The following is a 21,793-nucleotide window of genomic DNA, read 5'->3' on the forward strand; positions in this document are numbered from 1 at the left end:
AATTGCGTTTGAGAGATTGCATTTGTAACAAAATATGGATGTTCCCGCCATACCTTAGAGAGGTATCATGGAATGTAATTGCAACAATATAACATTTTTAACACAAATAACGTGGTTATATTGTGAATATAGATTTTATTTAACATGTACAATTTTATTCAATTGTTTTAAAAAGTACATATTTTGTTATACTTAAGAAAAAAGTTGTGTCCCCCAAATTCATGTCTGTGGTGTTAAAACAATGGATGTCACCCCTTTAAAAAAAGGGAGAATTCTATTTGGACTACTTCCTGTGTGTAAAGGTCACTGCAGGTGCTGGTTGATCTGAGGGGTGCATGGGGAGTACATTCTTTCTTATTAATTTTCTTAAATTTAGCTAAATTTCTGACAATTTCATGTGTTGCACTTTATTAGTGTCTGTGGTCTTATGTTGATAACTTGCAGATCTGACATATTTTAATCAAAATTTGGATACATACATACTTATTAATATTTCCAAAATGTCCCCTGATCTTGAAATCATCATGATGGCAGCCTCCATTTTAGAAACGTCTGGATTTAGGCTGATTTGTAGCCTATAGCAACTTGCAATATAAAGTCTGTGGTGTTGTATTACGTCTGTGGTGTTATGACATAGAAATAAGTGGTTGTGTCACCAGTGTTTGATTGAAATTATTTTAAAATCAAAATGTTCTTAAGCTTTCATTTTAATGGATATATTAAACTAATTTGAAATGCATAGCAATACATTTTATTAGAAAAAAACAAACAAGCATTTTTACAAATTCTGCCTCTCATTTGCCACCCCAATTGAAGAATGACCCAGTTATTTAAATTTATTTAACATTTTAATAATATCGCTGTCTTTGCTGCATTTACAATTAAATAAATGCAGTGTTGCTGAGCATAAACCAGCTTACAATACATGTACTGAACTATAATCAATGAAATGAATAAAACAGTTCTGTATTTCTTAGTAAATCTACCATGTTGCATTGTTAGGAACGCAGGTTTCCCAGAACATCTTTCCATGTCTTATCAGCAAATCTTTGTGATGCACCATTCGGGACTCAAACACCTAATACTCCACGTACCACAAGACTATCATGCACTTTCAGGGCTAAAGTGTGCTTTTTACTTTAATTCAGTAAAGCACTCTTGGTCATTCAGCATTACCACATGCACAGGAAGTGCAGTTATAAAGTGCTTCCTGTGGGTTGAGCTGGGGGGTCATATTATTGATGTAGCGGATGTTATAATGGCTTAACATTGCCCTTGATGCTTAACTGCATTGACTCTATAGTCAGTGTCAGTAAGTGTATGTGATTTAACTGCATGGAGTGTGTGTGTATGTGTATGTATGTGTGTGTGTGTGTGTTGGTGGGGGTGGTGCAGGGCGGTAACGTCCCTGCAGTGTTACATTGTGCCCTCTTGTGGATATGAACAGACATTGTGTACAGACAATTCAATGCTAAGAACATTCTGTATCAGTAGTTTTTGACGAAAGCCTAAGAAATATTTCTGCAAATGGAGAGTGTTACAAATATGTAAGGAATATTTAAAAATGTAACCATGAGTAAGGTAAAAAAAAAAAAAAAGTACAATATAAATTATGACCTGTAAATCACGAGAGCGTTTTCCACCTGCTCATAATGGTCTCCAGGCAACCGTCTGGCCACAATGAGTCATATGACGAGTGTGTTTGATACGGCCCTTAGGACAGGGGGCAGCTGTACTCAAGAGACTCATAAAAGAGGTTTATTATTATTAAAATTAACAATAGACATCTGAGTTGGCACATGAAAAACAGATTTTACAAAACTGGAAAAATATAAATCCGAACAAATGTTATATACAAAATCTTTATGAAACCCTAAATTTAATTTAAAATTATATTGACAATAAAATCACTTTTCTTTACAAAAAAATGCCCATTTATCACTGAATGCTTTTACAGAATATTGATTCGTCTGAAAGCATGCGTTGCATTTATTTTGCCTGCATGACTGTGACCTGGAGCTCAGTATCTTTACATAACATTTGTGAAAACCGTAACACCAGCCTGCAGGGCAAGATGGATTTTAAATGCCAAAATGTATAAATGTTTTGGAAACTGAGGCACTTAAAAAAGATTTTGTGGGAATCTTACATGAAAATGTTCAGGTTACACATCAAGTTAACGGCATGACCAGAGAACACATATGCTTTCTATCGCTCCACATGTCTGTCTCCCTTCTAATCCGATTTTATAGTTTCATGAGGTAGAAAACCAACAAAAAGGCTTTAAAAGCTCTTAAACACAATCATTGCTGTCTCCATTCATAAAACGTTCATGATAGTTTAAAAACACACAAGATGAAAAAGTGTATAAAAATATTAATAATGTTGAAAACAATTAACAAGGGATTTTTTAAAATGTTTACTTTAGTTTAAGTGCCTAACAGCTCTGATTTGGAGAATTTTGTCTGTGGGTTATATGTATATATTACGTCCTATTTAAATAAAGCTAATATTCGCTAAAAACCTTAGTATATAAACATTAATAATATAATAATCCATAATTATTACATCAGAATCAAAGATCACATTTTTTCAAAATATAAACATTTGAATTTTTTCGTATCAGTATATCATCATAATTACGTGACATGCAAGCTTATTGTTTGGCACAAAAATCAGTAGTGCTGCAAAACAAACATCTGGTTTTAAAACCAAGTGGCTTTCAAACTCTCAGGTCTGAAATTAGGATGCCACGAAGATTCTGAAGAAAGCCATGTGTGAAGAGTTCCTGACAGCATGTACCTTCACCATCACTCTTCAGCTTATCGTTTCACAGACACGAAGTATCTTCTGGTTGAAATCCTCTGGCTGGTCAGCATATGCATAGTGTCCTGCACCTCGTATGGCCTAAAACCAATGCATGTCAATAAGAAGTTTAATATTAGTACATAGGCACAGCCTAAGAATACCAAGAAAACAATACAGTATGTGTATCAGAAGAGCCATAATAAACTGTAGGTGTTTATTTTGAACCACTGCCGCAGACTGTGATGTAAAACATTGCAATATTTTTGCTTGGCTCTTTTTGTAAAACTAACTTTCCTAATAACTTGAAGATTACACAATGGTATTGCAGAACTAGACTAATTAGCTCCGTTATTGTGGTGAGAGGAGTCAGTCTGGAACACGAGCGCATTCATTGTACAAAGACCTTTGTTTCTGGACTGCCAATTCAAGCAATTACAAATTGTACTTGTACAAGACTGCTTGCTCCCAACATTTTAATCTATTAGAATTTTTGCAAATTAAACTCCCACTGGGAGTAAGAAGTTACTTTACTCCCAATGTCTGTGAAATTCCATAATCCTACGCCTATATCATGCACTAAAAACGGAAATACTGTCATGTTGCCTTTTTAAAAAAAATCACCCCTTTTGCAGTGGTGTTGCTGGTACTCCAGTGTGTCTCAGAAGGGTGTCAAAAATAGTATTTAACTGCTCCATCCTTCAATAATAGCCTCTCTGACAATGACAAGGGATCTTGATAAAAATAAACTTCAGTCACTCATTTGGAACACTGTGATCCTTCAGAAGCATATGCAGAGTAGTAGGTGCTACACACAGCCAGGAGCAGGGCTGTCTGGCTTTCTCCTTATTACCTCATTGTGACTAGCTGTGCTATAAGCAATGTAAATGTGGGCAGCCATGTGTTCAAATGCATTCATCTGTGTGATGTTGCAGTTACAGTATGTTTTCATAATACCTCAAACGATCGAGAAAATATGACCTCTTTAAGGCAATGCAAAAGCCTCTATGAGTGACAGGGTGTGTTGAGCAGTGAACGGAGAACTCACAATGATCTCTACATGGGAGTTTGGCCTCATTTCTTTGATTGAAGTGCCGGAGTGGCCATCTATGCTGGAGCGTGAGCCATAGATCACCGTAATGGGGATGTCGCTGTGAATCAGGCCAATTCTCTCCAGCATGGGCCTCTTTGCCCAACCATACGGAATGGTCATGTTTTTAAAGGCTGTTTCACCACTAAAAAAATTAGAATCATAACAAAGAACAGACCATTATGAGCATTTCAACATTCACACACACACATATATATATCTTGTACAGGCCATTCACAACAAAAGCATAATGGAGATAGATAGATAGATAGACAGAGACAGATTTGTTACCTTGGAATTTGGACATTAAGATGGTAAATATATTCTGTCACTCTGTTGTCATTAAACACAGCTGCAAATTTCTTTTTGAAGTCTGGTCTCAGAGTCTGCACAAGAGTAGGGCCTACAGAACAATGTGAACACACATCTGTAAAAACTAAAAATTGAAAATCCACCTGAAATCGATCTATCCAAAAATGATGGATAACCCATAAAATTTTCATCTTATCATCAATTCTTCAATTCATGTGTCACATGTTCCCATAGTCAGTGACTAATGTCCAGCTCCATTCAGAATCCTGCAGAACTCATCAGAAAGAGCTGCTGATTTCCAAGGAATTGGACGTCCATCACTCGCAAAGTTCTACACACAACTGACGGGGGGGGGCAAACCACTCAAAATATTGAGGTGGAAAACAGAAGAACAATTTACTGTTAATACATTTCCCAATTATTCATTTTATGTCTCCAGAATGTGTATTTCTTGTTTATAATGTTGATGCAATTACTGCCAATGCAACCAATATCGATTATTTTACTTTCTCAGCATCTAAGTGCACAGAGAAAAAGAAAATGCAAAGGTGTCTATATCAACCAATCATTGCAGAAATGTAATTTATATTATATTCATTTGAACTACTGGCAATAAAGACAACTACATAATTATAAAGGGTAGAACAAATTATAAAACTATAATCCAACACACTAACATTAAACGGTATGCACAATATAGCAAATCTCATCTGCTTGATTACTATATTGTTGAAAAATGTAAATATATAAATACATTATTTCCCAGCAGTATATTAAAAGTTGGAAGTATAGTACATTGTACTTTACCTTCATACATACAGTATACTCAGGTAATGCGATATATACCATATAGCAAATCTCATCTGCATGATTGTTTGCAAATTATATTGTTGCAACAATGTATTAATGTAAAGCTGGATATTTAAATATGTCCAATTTTATCTGCATACATACAGTATACTCATGTAGGGTATCATATAGCAAATCTCAGCTGATTGATTGCTTGTATCATCACAAAATGTAATCTTCCAGCTCTAATCTGCTAAATGTGACTATGGCATGGAGATAATAAATATACTTAATACGAATAACATCATCATTTTCTGTAAAGTTTCTTTGAAAGAGTTTGTATTGTGAAAAGCACCATACAAATAGACATGAGACTTGAGAAATACTGAATATTTGCCGACAAATTTACCATTTGAGCAAAAAATAAACAAATACAAATTCAAACTGAAGACCCATGTCAAGCTGGACATACAGCAATCATTTTCATTAAACAGCAGACAGTGCCAGTCAGGATTTTGTGGTAGGTGAGTGAAATTATATTCATATTGTCTGATTTTTCTGTCTAATAGTTAATAAGGGAGGCTATTTTAAACAGTTAAAAAGAAAAAAAAAATCTGCTGTTTAGTGTTCCTCCTTTTATTAAAAAAACATTCAGGCACTGCACATTACTTGTTGTTTGTTAAATATTCTGGCTAATTTGATTATTGGTAGCTTTCAGTTACTAATAATACTATAGTAATCATAGCTCCGTTTAACACTTTCAACTATGTTAACAGAACTATGCAGATTTCCCTAAAAAAAAAAATCAGCAATTATAAATCCCTAAAAAAAAAACAGCAAATATAATCAGCTGTGAAAAAAGTAGATTCTGTCTGGGCTTGCTTGTGATGTTAGAACCGTCCTGAGTCAGGGGATTTCTGGCTATGAGGTTATGCTACTCCTAAAATACTGGGGACTTTCTGTTCAGGGGATACTATACTAAACTAGCACATCATTTTTGGACCGATCTGAAATGAAGATACAACAAGATCAAACATTATCATGTAAAAAACAGGAAAAGAGGGAAAGAGAAATGAAATATTATCCCAGATGAGTTATTAAAAAGCTAGCTTGATAAAATATGATTGGAACATTATCATTAATATTAATCTATGAACTGCAGAACACAAATATTCAGATCCAGCTAAATTCTAGGGTTACTGCCAAAGCCAATTTGTTCTTGCAAAACTATTTTACAGCAGCATATACACAGAAGGCAATGCGATTAATGTATGAGATATGAGACAGGTATGAGGTATGATAAGTGACATGCTCCAGTTACTGAGGGAATAATTTCAGTGAAATTGCAAGCACAACATCTTGGCTAAATCTGTCCCTGGGTTTCATTAATGACAGTCTTTATCAAATGGTGTTCCACATCATTTAAGATATACAAGCACATCTTGTGCCTTAAGCTATCATTTCTCTTTCTCTCATTATTACATTTGATTTTCACTCTCAGATTAGAGTAAATCTTACCTAAAGGTCCAGCCAATCTGAGACCAGCGAGAGGGTTGAATGGGCTCAGCATTGCCCCTATAGCTTTGATCCACACAGGAATGGGTCTATCTTGGTCTCCTGGGTCAGGACGCTCTGGAAAACCCCACGGTTCCACCAGAATCAGGTGCTTTACTCTGGACAGTGCGTAAAAAGAGGGACATGCTTTAATAAGCCTGTGGCATATTTTAACTGGATCACAACCCCATTTAGTGTTTTTTTATGGTCAACTTCCAGCAACTTTTTTTTTTGGTAGTAATCTGCACATTTTTTATTTAATATAAAAATAAAATCTTAGTGTATATAATAAAAGCAAAAATACACTCAGGGAAACACAACAATTCTAAACTGAGGTCAAACTGCTGACAGACATAAAGGTTGTGGGAAACGGGGAAACAGGAAGGATGTGAAGAAAAGTGGTTTGCATCTAGAGTGCACAATTACAACACAGCACACAGAAATTAGTTTCTTCATCAAAGGGCTGATTTAAACTCAGATTAGAGGATATAGAAATGCAAAAAATAAATTTGAATTTATGGAAGTAGAACTACAATGGGGGGAGGGAAATGTACAAAACTACTAAATGTTTAGCTTTATATATATATATATATATATATATATATATATATATGTAATAAGTTATGTTTTATCTTAAAATTTGAGCAATGCAATTCTCTGTTGCGACTGTGTTGAAGTTCTTTAAACTGCCATTGCATGAAAACGTGCATAAAATGCAAGACAGACAAATCTCAAATTCTGACATTTTTGTATATTAATCAAATGTACTTTATTGTAGAAATAAGCTTCCACATTTTAAGTATTTATTTATAAATACGCTGAGCTCTTTTTCTTCTCTTTAGTTACAAACCTGGCTGGGTATGTGACTGCGTAGGATGCAGCCAGATATCCTCCTAGGTTATGGCCTAACATAATCATACTTTCCAGGCCCAGCTTCTCTCTCCACTGTTCGATGGACTCCACAAACTGGAGCTCAGCCTCCTGTGCATCCGCGTTAAAGTGAGGTCTGCTGCTCTGGCCAAAGCCCAGCAGGTCGAAGGCGTAAACAGGCCTCTGCTGAGAGAGAGAGTCCAGGTTCAGCGCCCAGAGTCCCACACCGCCCCCAAATCCATGCAGCAGCACCAAAGGGGTCTTATTTTCCACTGGCCCCTTAAATACCAATGTCCACAGTGAGTTTTTATCAGATATGTGGACAGACTGCCTGCAGAACTTGCTTGTGATGTCTGATAGGAATAAAAGGAAAAGAGAGGGAATCAGTAAATTTCTCCTTTACAGAGAACCAGGCTTTTATTTATTTATTTTTAATGCATTATATTCATCAAAAGTGAGAGTAAAGACATTTAGACAATATTTCTATTTCAACTAAATGCTGTTCTGAGAAGAAAAAAAAAATCTGTCTGTCTGGTTAATTAGGCAACACATGATCATGATTTGTTCTGTTTCGTTTCCCTGTTCCTGTTGCCTGAGTTCTCTGTTCTAGTCTGTTGCCATGCTTTCTAATTAAGTAAAATACCAGATTTTTTGTTTAGTTTATCATCCCTGTGTATTTAAGCCTTGTGATCTTTCTGTTCATTGGTTGGTGTCATCAGCGTTCAAGTGTAGTATGTTACGAGTTGTCCTAGTATTGTTCATTTTTGTCATGCATCATTCCACACACATATACATGTACATATATATACTGTACTATACAGCGTTCCATGACTGTTTTCAACATTGATGAGGGATCATGTGACAGTGAAAACTGGAGTAATATTCAACTTTATCATCACAGAAATAATCACATTTTAAACTGTATTAAAATAGAAAACAGTTATTATAAATCGTTATACTATTTCACAATATAACTGTATGTACTGTATTTTTGATCAAATAAATGCAGTCTTGGTGAGCACAAGAGGCTTATTTCAAAAACATTCAAACCATCTTAAAAAACAGCAATTTATATTGTATATGATGTACATTATTGATTGTAACAGCAAAACCAAATTAAAAGCTATATCAATATATATTGATCATTATCAGTTATGTGGATTATATAACTTTAGAGACAATTTGCTATATCTATTAACAATTTAAATTTTGAAAGTTTAGATTTTGAAAGGCCAGCCTGATTTTAGCCTGACTTTATCAACCTTTTTCCTAACGAGCCTACTGCGTTTTAAATGATGGGAGGCACTTCCGGTTTGGGGAAGTTCCACTCAAAAAGACTGCAACAAATCATTTCAAATCATAAGACTGCACTATAAAATAATTCTTATCCATCATTTTGACTGAATGGCTGTACATTTTCATTAAAGGGGTCATATGATGCTATTTTAAAGATCATTATTTTATGTATTTGGCGTACCGGAATATGTTGACATTCTTAAATGTTCAAAAAACACATTATTTTTCAAATACTGTACATTATTGTTGAGTTGAAAACGCGTCATTTTCTACAAAGCCCCTCCTTCCGACAAGCACAGTCTGCTCTGATTGGCCAACTGACCTTTGTGACCATTGTGATTGGCCGAACAACACAAGCACGCGTCGGAAATGTAACGCCCCTTACCATAATTGCGAGCTTCAGCTTTCAAGTTAATTTTACCACCAGTCCAAGCCTGAAAGGGGAACAGAGTCGTGTGACAGACACAGTGGTGATGATGCTCGTATGTATTTGCAGTACATAAGCCACGGTTAAGACGATTTCTGACGGGCTGTACACCCCGCTGTGATGTGACCCTGTTCCCCTCACACACACACACACAACGCGTTACATGCAAAACTCCACATTTGAACAGTCAATAGCAAATACTTTAAAACAAAACATATTTACAGTCGCTGATTCAGAAGTGCCAGATTGTCATAGCAAAGTTGGAATTAACCCTTTTTTTTTTTTTTATAAATAGCCTTCATTCACGGAACTGTCGTCCATAAAATGCGTTGCACAAATTCGGGTTGTGCTGTTCTGTTGTAAACAAATCTTAATCAATGACTCCTAATTGCATCTACTTTCGTAAGGCCAAATAAAGTGCTTTTGCTTTCGCATAGAAACACACAGCGTCTCCCTGACATGGCTGCATCAACACTACTGCGGTTACTGAAACCATGCCTTCTTTCTTTACGTGCACATTTGGGCGGCATTACGCAAATATTTCCACATTGTGACGTAGACATGTGAGGGCGTGTTTTAATGAGGCGTTTCAGCCTGGTCTGGATCAGCCTTCTCTTTTAGATAGTATAAATCCTTTTGTGGGAGTCTTTGAGCTTTGTAACTCTGCAGATCTTATACATGCACAAACAGCTACAGTATATAACACACTAAAGAAAAGGAAAACAAGAAATCGCCTCATATGACCACTTTAATTTTCTATTTTCAGATTTTAGGAGAATAATGTTACATTTGGTATATTAATGTTATGTGATATAACAACAATATCTATAGAAAAGCTCTTTTCAGCTTGCTGCATTATTTTCCGCCTTATTATTTTCATGTTTCCTTTGTATTCCGCTGTAGGTAATTGAAACAAAAGACAACATATACTGTGGATTTGTGGTCTGCTCTCCCGATTTAATTTAATGTATAAACCATGAATAATTCCTTGGAATGCACTAATAATCTTTCATTATGCTCCCCAAATCCTCATGTCTCTTTCCAGGTTTGTTTTGACACGGATGCTGTAAAATGTAATTGTTACGAAACATAGAGATAAATTACCATAATGATATCTATCACGTCCGTAATATCGCTGTGGATAGAAATCGATGGTTGAAGGGTGAGTAAAATAATGTCACCTCATTGTAACCAGTTTTTGAAAATGCTTATTATTGTATTCATAGAGCGAACTTAAGGTGTCATGGGGCGCAGGAAAAAGGTGGATAATTTGATACAAACAAAGGACACAATAGCAGTAACTCACACTGCAGCATCTTCTCTTCTGCCTCCTTCAGCTGGCTCTGTGATGATGGGCACCAGGAGGGCAGCCAGCCAGTGATCCACCATGATCTACAATACAATGAAATGTGAGCCTCTTTTTCTTATTTTACTCAGACAGAAACTAAAACGCCACGTCTGAAAATGGTTGTTCTTTAATAATACTAATACTGATACTAATACTAAAAAATAAATACATACGTACAGGAAATACTAAGGAGGCACAGGTTAAAATCTTCTTTCAGAGCAGTAACTAACTAACAAATAAGCTCTATATGAATCATATTCATGAAATATGAAAAAGGAAATAAAAAAAGTATTAAGTAGGCTTTCAAATCTGCTTTCCAGAGAACACAAACCTCAGACCTCGAGAAATTACTTGATAAAACTCACTCTGCAAAATCAAAGCAGCATTGTGCATTACAGTGTCCATGCTACACATATTACATGTTAATAAAATACATTATTAAGCTATTAACTAATGCTACTAACTAATGACAAAGACAGTGGCTATAGCCTATGTCCCAAAACTAAAGAGAAACTGTTGCTAAGCACTGATAAACTGCCCTAAAGCATGATGTCATCAAGAGCAATGACTGATTCATGATGAGTAATGACAAAACTGATGATATGGATTTGTCATCGACTCTTTTTAAAAATGTTGCTGATTTAAATGATTAAGGAGAATGATGTAAGAGATTTCATTAATCACCTTGAACAAAACGTAACAGTTTTTTTTTAAGCACCTGTTGAATAAAAACACTGCTGACAAAAGACACACTCTGACCAAACAATGCCACCGAAAACACTATTAGGCCAGCAGAGGAAAAAGTGACCCTGGACCACAAAACCAGACATAAGGGTAAATTTTTTGAAATTGATATTTATACATCATCTGAAAGCTGAATAAATAAGCTTTCCATTGATGTGTGGTTTGTTAGGATCGAACAATGTTTGGCCGAGATACAACTAGCCAATTTGAAAATCTGGAATCTGAGGGTGCAAAAAAATCTAAATATTGAGAAAATTGCATTATAAGTTGTCTAAATGAAGTTCTTAGCAATGCATATTACTAATCAAAAATTACGTTTTTATAAATTTACAGTAGAAATTTACAAAATATCTTCATGGAACATGATCTTTACTTAACATCCTAATGATTTTTGGCATAAAAGAAAAATCAATAATTTTGACTCATACAGTGTATTTTTGGCTATTGCTGCAAATTTACCCTAGCGACTGGTTTTTTGGTCCAGGGTCACAAATAGTCTACAAAAATAGTTCCTCTTCAGGAACTCGAGCTGCGTCGGAGAACGCTATGTGAAGGGCTCCAGCGTGACCGCGCTCTGAATCACACGTGTAATCTGTCCAATGGATGGGTGAGACGTCACGGGCGGGTGACGTAATCGGCCAGGAAGCATAAAGCATGTGCGGTGGAACTGGCGTCAGCTTTTTGTCATTCAACAACCGCTACTCTGTGTGTGTCTGTCGATCTGTGTTGTGAGTCTTATTTAGTGTTGTTTGTCCCTACACAATCACTTAACATAAGCTCCACAATGTCTAAAAGTGCTGCTAAAACTAAGCACTTGGGCGAGAGCAGATCACATTATAGAAGTCTCTGCTGGGGATACACACAGTCTGTGTGTGGTCCGCTTTATGAGCGGTTGTTCACTGCGTATGCTTGCTCTCGGGAAGGATCTTTTTGAGGAGGGAGCCTTCACCAGTGTTCCTTGTGGTGGCGGCCCCGCTTTCGCCAAGGCCTCGTGGGAATCGCACATGGATCAGGTGGAGGGAATGAAGACGGGCAAGCCCCTATCTTCTTCCTTTTCCATTAGATCCAGCGCCCGCTCTCTGGGATCAGAAGCCCACCCCGCGGTTTCTTCCCCCCGGAGAGAGGGCTCGATGCTCCGCCTGTCTTCCTCCAAGGAGGTGGACGTGAAGGATGTCAATGAGCTTTGTAAAGCAGTTGCGCAAGCATAGTTTGCACAAGCATATTATGAACGAGAATATCGTTATAGCAGCATTCCTGCACAGCTACGTAGTTCGCGCCGTCAGCTCTAGAAGGAAAAGGGGTTGATTGTGCTTCTCCCTGCCGTATGATCTCGCGGTTCCGGTCCCGCCGCTGCTGAGGCACGGTGGCGACTGAGATAGCGGGGATCGCACATGGATCTGGCGGACGGGTTGGAGACCGGTTCGCCCTATCTCCACCTGCTTTCCCCAGATCTAGCGCTCTCACTCGGGGCTGGAAGCCCGCGCTGCAGTTTTTCCCCCTTGAGTGAGAGGCCGCTGTTGCAGCGTGCTTTGCCTAGGCGACGCGTGCATTACGGTCATTCTCGGTTCATTAGATGAATCTTTTCATATCAGACTGTGTTTACTTGTCTGGTTGTTTGGCTGCATTTAATTTTTGAGGAATTAAATGATGTATTTCATCTAACTGGGAGAAGTTAGATATATATTTATACACATTATAGGAGCCTCTTGGGAATTTCTCGAATGAGAGCACGATGTTTTATATCTCTCCCTCCGAGAAGGTTGAGGTGGTCAGCAGGGGCTGCTGGGCGGAGCAGCCCCAACCATGTTCCAGCTCCTCGTTTAGGGAGCGTCCTTTCTCGTACCTTCCAATATTGGAGTCAGGGTGGGCTGAAGGCTTCTAGCAGAAGGTGGATCTGCGGACCATCATTCTCGCTGGATAGTCTTCGGCTAAAACGTCCTACTGCCTATGCCCCAGGACTTCGGAGGGCCGGCCCCTCTGGGGAAGAGCGGTGTACATCGCATTACACGGTGCCCGTCTCTCCTCAGTGCCCTCGGGAGATCAGTCTGCCAACCCTGCCAGTGTTCCAGTGCGCAGTGGTCTCCAGCGAGCGCTTCTCTCAGTTTCTTCCGCCCGTAAACATAGCAGAACTGAGAGGCTCACCGCCCCTTCGGGGGTCTTTAGAGCAGCTGGTTCGGTCGTCTCCTGCCGGTCCTCTGCTTCAGGGCCAGCAGCTCTAAGTACACCAGAGGCCAGTCTCGAGAGACTGGTTCCCTTAATAGACTACTTGGCAGCATGGAAACTACTGCCAAATGTGTCTCCATGGGTCCAGCACACTGTAGAAGCAGTTTGGCGCTTCGTCGCCACTTTCAATGGGGTCTCTCCCACACTGTGGGCCCTGAACAGGCTCTGGTAATCAAACAGTGGAGTTCTTGAGGTTTGCTTTGGGGGCAAATCATACCAATATCAGGTTCTTTCCTTAGAAACGGTCACGGCAAGCGTCTTAGGCCTCCTCTCGCTGCTGAGTTTTTAGAGGCCTCTGCTTGCCAGAGCTCCGGGTGGAGTGTAGTAGGCCTCCTCTCGATCTAGAGAGTCGTTATGCTAAGGCCTCCACTCCTAGAGCCCGACTGTTTCGGCGAGCGTCGTCAGGTCTCCTCTCGCTCTGAGAGTCACTGAGACCTCAGTATGAGACCTCGCCAGAGCTCCGCTAGGACAGTGTGAGTAGTAGGCTCTAGGTGAATCTCCTTACAAGATGTCCAGCGTATGGAGTGCAGCAGGCCTCCTCTCGATCCAGAGAGTCGTCATGTTGAGGCCTCCGCTCCAAAGAGCTCGACTGTTTCAGCGAGCGTCGTCAGGTCTCCTCTCGCTACAGAGAGTTTTAGAGGCCTCCGCTTGCCGGAGCACGAGGCCAGAGAGCTTATGCCTGTGGTGGATGAGGATGCTTTCAACAGCTTCTAGTCCTCTGCTCTCCCCTCTCTTGGGGACCAAGACTCACTTCTCAGAAGTTGGCCCTCCGGGACACAGGCCCCGCCCACTTTAGCCACTCGCGCCCTAGCTTTGCTCCATCTACACTAGGCAGGGATTTTGATAGTCTGGCGGCGTGGGTATCTCGTTCCCATAACATTCTCTGACGCAGCTCGAGTTCCTGAAGAGGAACGTCTCAGGTTACATATGTAACCACGATTCCTCGAGGGAACGAGATGCTGAGTCTCGAGGCCATACTTCTGGCATGCCTGCCAGCACTTGCTTCATTCCTAGAAGCTGATGCCGGTTCCACCGTACATGCTTTATGCTTCCTGGCCGATTACGTCACCCGGCCGTGACATCTCGCCCATCCATTGGACAGATTACACATGTGATTCAGAGCGCGGTCACGCTGGAGGCGTTCCCATAGCATTCCCCGACGCAGCGTTTCGTTCCCTCGAGGAACCATGGTTACATACGTAACCTGAGACGTTTTCTATAAGTGGAAGGGAATAGATTTGTAGATCTGATTTAGAATATTGGTTCACATTAAGTAGTCCTATATGTAGTTTAATAGGATTACATTGTTTTTATGTAATAACATGAACACTGTAATGTGACCAAAACATGCTCCTGGTACTGTAAATGGTAATGGAACTTAGTAGTTAGTTTATGAATTACATTTGGACACATTTTACCTCAATGTCTTGTCCAAAAAACGGAAAACATTGTGGAAGAAACTACGAATACCAAGTAACATCAGTACACGCTGTGCCAGTCTAAAGCAAAGAGAATGTAAAAGAGCTGTCAATCAAAGACACAATAATTATATTACAATGAATACAGGCAATTAATCATTTACTTAGATATTAGTTAAAGTGATTATTTATTAAAAAAAAATTATAATTAAGACAGTCAATTGTAATAATTAAGACTTTATTTAAATAAGTAACACAGAATACATTAACAACAAACAACCTAATATTAGGTTTTATTGACCAACACTGTGTACACTAACAGTTCACTTACAAGATGCAAACTAAAACGAATACAACTAACTGAAAAAACAACAGTAACAACGCAAATAGGCCGTAATTCACACCATTTTCATTTTGAAGGGTTTTGTATTTAAATGTTTAGAGGGTCACACTTACCCAGTGCCCGCTAACACTGTCTCCTCAGCCATGTTTTCAACACTGTATGTTGTTCAATGTCCGAATCGTGAACATATTATTGTTCTAATGAGTCGAATCTTTTGAGTGATTCAGTTAAACCAGTTAAAAAAACAAAACAAACAAACAAAAAAACAAAAAACACCGGAATAAACCGAGAACCGTCTCAAGAGCTTTTGCAGAGAGTGAGAAATTAACTGATGGGATAAATAAAGCTCTACTTTTGTACTGATATTTATACATTCGTGCATCAGTGATATCTCGCATTGCTCTGTGTGAAGCATCCGTTAGCATTTCAATGTCCATTGTAACTATGTAAACAGTTTAAAAATAAACTAAACTGACCTAAATATATGCCAAAAATAGTGGTAATGTAACCATTCCGAGTTCCAACCATTTAATAAGCCACTGAGTGAGTCAGAGTCAGTTGGCTGAACAGATCCAGGCTGATTCACGATTTGTATGAATCAATTCAGAACGGTTCATTGCAAAGAACCAGTTCAAAAGAGTGATTCACTCACGAATCGGACAGCACTAACCTTGATCACGTGACACAGCGTCAACAACAGTGAACTCTGATCTAGACTTCCTAGCTGGCTAGTGATTATTATCAGCGTTAAATGTACAGTTCAGAAGTCGTTTTCACTGCACACGTGTTGTCTGAAGACACAAATGATGTTTATTTTCTTTGATGTTTGAACGCATTTATAACGGTGTAGGCGTTTACACGAATAACTGTAAGATAATCTATTTCAATCTGTAGGCTCGTGATTGTCTACATAATTAAATCAGTGTTTATAAATCACTCACAGTAGCGTATTCATGTGTTTGTTGAACAGGTTTGAACGGTGGGTGTGATCTAGAATAAGGGCTGTGTCATCTCGATGACGTGGAGGACCTCAAGTCAGCCTTAACTTTAAACCTCTCCGACTCATACACTTGAATTAAACACAAATTTAAACAGGATTTTTAAATCAACTGGCTTAAATGGGTCTCTAAAGTGCAGGACTGACGTCTGTTTCGCTTTCCGGACAGCTGATCGCGCGTGCAACACTGTGAGTAGACATAGTTTACATGCCAGTGGGGTTTCAGGCCTGATATACGGCATGCATCTTTAATATGCTACTTTACAAGCATTAAGCTTTGCAAAGTGGTAGCAAGAGTGACATTTGTGGGTTATTTGTCCGTATAAATGTAAGTGGGGTCACATATTGCCTGTCTTTGTATGTTTCCTAGTCGGGCATGCATGTTTAGCTCCGCCCAGTTGACTCGTTGACTGTCATTCAGACAGGACAAGCAAAGAAATGTTAAATGTAATGAGAATCACATGCTGTGTTTTCTGAGACATGTCCACAAACTGTGCTGCTCTAGCAGGTTTAGTTTTATAAAGATCTTTGTTGTCAGTTTCCTTGCCACACCTTTTCATGCAATGTTACTTTTCAGGATTTTTTTTTCTTCCCAGAATTGCATGTTTATGGATGCATGCATCTTCAAATGGTTGATGTTATGTTGTACATATTCATATACAATCCATAAACAGATGCATGTATGCATTATTAATCATATCAGGCAATTTGCAGTGTAGCAGCAGGCAGACACAAAATACACACACACACACACACACACACACACGTTTTGTACCTTTGTGGTGACTTTCCATTCACTTATGTTGTTTTTATATTGAACCAATGATATTTCCTCCCTCTTAACCCCAACCGTTCCCCTAAACCTAATCATCAGAAAGTTTTTTGCATTTTTAGATTAATTAAAACATCAAACATAATCTAAATATGTGTGTGATATAATGAATAACAACAAAACTTGACTGTGCAGAAAATAAGTACACCCCTACATCAGTGGCTTCTTGATGTGTTTCCTTTAATTCTTATAAAAACATCAACAAGAATAAATGATTTGCTCATTCCTCCATACTGTGATATAGGAGGGTTTTCTTTCATGTACGGCCCATCACAACATTTCAGCTGGATTGAGGTCTGGACTTTGACTTGGCCATTCCAGACTTTTCCATTTCTTTGTTCTGAGCCATTCTTTTGTGGATTTGCTTGGATATTTTGGGCATTATCATGTTGAAAACTCCATTTATGGTTCAGCTTCAACATTTTTATACATGGCTTCACATTCTTTCCAAGCATTACTCTTGAGTATTGCTCTTGAGTGCTTTTGGTGGACAGATTACAGATTACAAGTGGTCTGAAATCCTCCATTTGTAGATTGTTTTACATACAGTGGAATGGTAGATAGCTTGGAAATGCCTATAAAGCCCCGTTCACACCAAGAACAATAAAGATATAGTTCTAAAAATCGTTCTCAATATTATAGAATAGCCGAGTCCACACCACAACTATAACGATAAAGGCACAGAGCAACGGTATCGTTGGAATCAATTTCAGAAAGATTTTTTTCCAGCTGATGACAAACACTGACAGCCAATCAGAATCCATCCTGCTATAACGAGCTCGAGAATTTAAAGCGGCAGACGAGCGTAAGCTTAAAAGAAACAGATGATATCGTTCGCTGGTGTGGATGCTAATATTGTTATCTTTATAGTTATCGTTCTTGGTGTGAACGGTCCCTTTCCACGCTATCCTTTAACCTTCCTTTCCTTCTCAGGTTGAATGGTGCCTTGTACTTGTTTGTCCAAACTAGACTACTTAACCCTGCTAAAAAAAACAAAACAATAGAAGCCCAATAGAAACCATCACAGAAATTCCAATGGTTCCATTAAAATACCATTATAAACCATTAGCTTTTTCCAGTAAAACCATTACAAAATTCCTTTTTGTATTGTGTTTTGTGCATTTTTCCAATAGGATTTAACATCCCACCAATAGAATCCATCACATACCAGTAGACACCATCATAGTTTCCATTAAAACCATTACATTTTCTATTGTGTTTTGGGAAGGGTTCTATTGTTTTTTTCAGCAGGGAAAGGTCTTTTTCTAGCTTTCCTCTTTAATGATGTTATACTATAAATGTAATATTAGGCTCTTGATGTAGTAATGTATAATTATTATATCATCAGTGCTGATGTAGCGGTGTACTAATATTTTTCTACACACAGAAAATCTTATTTTAAGCTGCAAATCATCATATATATACAGGGCCGTCCTTTGGGCGGTGCAACTGGTGCGGTCGCACCGGGCCCCCGTACTTTAAAGGGGCCCCGCAGCGAACGGACCGAGTAGCCCCTGCTCTCTACCTCGCCCCACTTCAGCTAAGGACAGTCTTGTGTATTTATATATCCTGCATGGGAACATTAGGCACATTACTGCTGGTCACACTAGGAGACCAGCTTAGTTGGTATAAAAAGAAAGAGACCACAGAGTGATACAAGAGACACAAAAATAGCATTTGTATGTTGCTATATATATATATATATACAGTGGTGAAATCTAGAGTTCAGCAGCCATTATACATCACAAAATGACTTGACTGCCCAATGTCACGACTAACCAGTCAGAATCAAATATTTCAGAGAACTGTGTACTATAATGAACATAGATACTTTATGAACTACTACAATGCTTAATTTTATACTGTATGATGATATGTCTTCATCATCAAGCAGTACACAATATGGTTTTTGACCAACCATGAATTTTATTCTAACCCATTAGTTTGAATGACCTATTTGCATTAGTCTTCCAAGTAACATATAAAACATTTTCATAAGCAGTTATGGATGCAAATCTTCACAGTGTTTCATCTGCTTTGAAGTCAAATCTCACCCTGTATCTTTTGTATCTGAATCTTGAGGAGAGTGATATGTTTTATTTATATATATATTTTTTTATGCCCCTTGCCTCTTTTCGTCTGTGTGTAACACAGGGATCAGGAAAAAATGCAACTTGGCTTGTCGTTTTCTGACAGTGATGTCTCTTCGTTCACCCCTCTGGTGGTCTTGGAGCTTGCTGATGACACTAAAGCAGAGGCCATCACTTGGTTACTAAACAGGATCAGAGACAAGCAGCAAAATGGAGGTGAGACCCCTGGCATGTTACATCTAGGGAAAGAGGTTGACAGGAACTTAACATTTTCTGAAATATCTACTTGCCTTCTGAAGTTGTCTGTGTTTGAAGTCCATTCTTTGTTTTTTTGGGCCTCTGTCAGTGTTACTCAACCACTCTGACCCACCAAACATGAACCCTGCCCTTCACAGAGGTCAGGAACATAGAATATCAAATTCCGCTTGTAGAGGAAACACAAGTGCAAAGTTACTTCATACATATTGCTTGCGCAGACAACAAGGAGCGACTCTGTGCCATATTAACTGCTCAGTGCTCTGCAACACTGCAATGATAAATGTATATTAGTACTAGTTCTGTAATTATTTTTTATTGTACTTAAGCTGTAAAGCTGTCATAAATGATAAAGTACTGCTGTAATGTTTCAATACTAGAGACCAGTAACATGAGATGTTATTGTATCATCAGGCTGTTTTTATATGAAAATTAACAACAGATTATGGTTCAGTGACATGACGCTTGCTTATTCAAAAGTAAATTAAAAATTCATTTTATACACAGTTACTTGAATATGCCTCTTCTTTGATTAGCATGTTTATAATTTCAATTCTGTATTAAAATTCATTTTGGGTTTAAGTTATTCTGCAACTGTTCAGATGCGATAATAAAGAAAAGAATAAAAATCATTAAAATATGAATTTATTGAGGCTGCTTGACAGCCTGGTGGTACCATTTCAAAAACTTTTGTCTGCAACATTAAAATCATGTGATGTAGCCAGTATGCAGAAAAACTAAACAAAAAAATTTCTGGTGAAATGAGCTGCCAACCTCCACCCAGTCTACCATCACAAAAATCTTTTCTGCATTTAACCTCTGATTTATCTTGTTTACTAAATTAGATTTCCACTAAACTTGCCATTATGTACTATGAATAATGCTGGCTCTATGTAATCTTCCTTATGTCTAAGGATAAATGAATACATATGAATGTAAATATGTCAACATCCAAAGTCTAAAATATTAGATAATATAACATTTTGCCTGACAAGACAAATATATAGATTTTTAGAGTCAAAAAATAGTCACACAGTTTTCTTTAGTTTAGACAATATGTTTCAGAAAACTTTAATTTTTATTGTCAACTTTTATGCACATTTTTTATTTATTGGGAATTTGACCTGGTAAAGTAATAATGTAGTGTAACATGATGATTCTGTTTACAGGAGCAGAGTTGTTGGTGAATCAGCTCCTATTTCCAGCTCAGGATGATCAGAAGCCTAATCCAAATGTCTTTGTGGTGGGCTCTACATTGCAAAGGCTCTTAAATGGAGCCGAGGATGTAGGGTTGTTTAAGGAGTTTCAAGATGGGACAATGCGAGGATTCACTTATGCCAACAGAGAAAGCTTCAAAGATTTTAATGGTGAGATTTGTGATTTCAGCTTCATTAGTTCATTATATAGGCTTCACATCTACAGTATATGACTAATTAGAAACGAGATATTGATTCTTCAATAACACTTTATTTTAAGGACCAATTCTCCCTATTAACTAGTTGCTTATAAGCATGCACATTACTAGTATATTGACTGTTTAATAGTATTTATGAAGAACATATTAATGTCTTATTCTGAATGACCGTATTTTAGATTCCCCATACGTAAACAACAACTACCTATTAATAAACAGCAAATTAGGAGTTTATTAAGGTTAAAGTCATAGTTAATAGTGAGAATTGGTCCCCAGACTAAAGTACGAAAGACTTTTCCAACAGGGATACAGTATTAAGATACAATTCAATCAGTAACTTTATTGGTCCAGGTTGTTCTGTAACATTGCATTGTTACATTGTGCTCATAGGAGATGGTGAAGCATTTCTCAGTGACGCAGAGTGTCAATACATTATCAAACATGAGTTGGACACACTTAGGGCTAAGAACGAAGAGCATGTTCCTGGATACCCTAAGCTTAAGCTCTACCCTGGAAAATCAGTTGGTAAGTGTATTTCTATAACCAGCTGCATTAGATAAATACAGTAACAAAAACATTAAAGTTGCAGTGTGTATTTTTATTTCTGATGGGAGGTTGGTGAAAATGCTGTTGAAGGGATAGTTCACCCAAAAATGAAAATTCTGTCATTAATTACTCCCCCTCATGTCATTCCAAACCCGCAAGACCTTTGTTCATCTTCGGAACACAAATTAAGATATTTTTGATAAAATCCTACGAGAATACTTTTTGTGCGCAAAGAAAACAAAAATAATTACTTTATTCAACAATTCTTTTCTGAACATGCATGCGCCGTTGCACTTTGAATTCTGACACGAAAGAGAGGAAATTATTGAATTAAGTTGTTATTTTTGTTTTCTTTGTGCACAAAAAGTATTCTCGTAGCTTCATAAAATTAAGGTTGAACCACAGATGTCATATGGACTATATTAATTATGTCCTTACCA

At 37.9% G+C, this 21,793-nt stretch overlaps 2 protein-coding genes across 4 annotated transcripts in view; one reads left to right on the forward strand and one right to left on the reverse strand.

The window, feature by feature from the left end:
* Nucleotides 1–1,736: 1,736 nt before the first annotated feature.
* On the reverse strand, nucleotides 1,737–15,429 carry abhd5a (abhydrolase domain containing 5a). Of its 3 annotated transcripts, XM_058747687.1 has the most exons (9): nucleotides 15,333–15,429; nucleotides 14,877–14,957; nucleotides 10,450–10,535; nucleotides 7,709–7,773; nucleotides 7,401–7,606; nucleotides 6,515–6,669; nucleotides 4,187–4,298; nucleotides 3,854–4,040; nucleotides 1,737–2,907 (listed from the first exon to the last, which is right to left on the reverse strand). In XM_058747687.1, exons 1-9 carry the CDS (start codon nucleotides 15,362–15,364, stop codon nucleotides 2,818–2,820), a joined length of 1,014 nt encoding a protein of 337 aa, XP_058603670.1. In that variant the 5' UTR covers nucleotides 15,365–15,429; the 3' UTR covers nucleotides 1,737–2,817. The 3 variants fall into 3 exon arrangements, with proteins under 3 accessions (XP_058603670.1, XP_058603668.1, XP_058603669.1); XM_058747685.1 differs by having other exon boundaries at nucleotides 7,401–7,773; nucleotides 15,333–15,426; XM_058747686.1 differs by lacking the exon at nucleotides 14,877–14,957 and having other exon boundaries at nucleotides 7,401–7,773; nucleotides 15,333–15,392.
* Nucleotides 15,430–15,909: 480 nt separating this feature from the next.
* The window catches only part of ano10a (anoctamin 10a), a 46,454-nt gene continuing 40,570 nt past the window's right edge, over nucleotides 15,910–21,793 (forward strand). Inside the window, exons 1-5 of the mRNA XM_058745801.1 lie at nucleotides 15,910–16,087; nucleotides 16,190–16,405; nucleotides 19,203–19,354; nucleotides 20,563–20,760; nucleotides 21,198–21,332. Of these exons, the coding sequence (XP_058601784.1) occupies nucleotides 19,216–19,354; nucleotides 20,563–20,760; nucleotides 21,198–21,332 (472 nt within the window). The 5' untranslated portion in view covers nucleotides 15,910–16,087; nucleotides 16,190–16,405; nucleotides 19,203–19,215. The remainder of the gene's footprint in view (nucleotides 16,088–16,189; nucleotides 16,406–19,202; nucleotides 19,355–20,562; nucleotides 20,761–21,197; nucleotides 21,333–21,793) is intronic.

This window comes from Onychostoma macrolepis, chromosome 16, assembly GCF_012432095.1.
Source record: "Onychostoma macrolepis isolate SWU-2019 chromosome 16, ASM1243209v1, whole genome shotgun sequence".
Classification (NCBI taxonomy): Eukaryota; Metazoa; Chordata; class Actinopteri; order Cypriniformes; family Cyprinidae; genus Onychostoma; species Onychostoma macrolepis.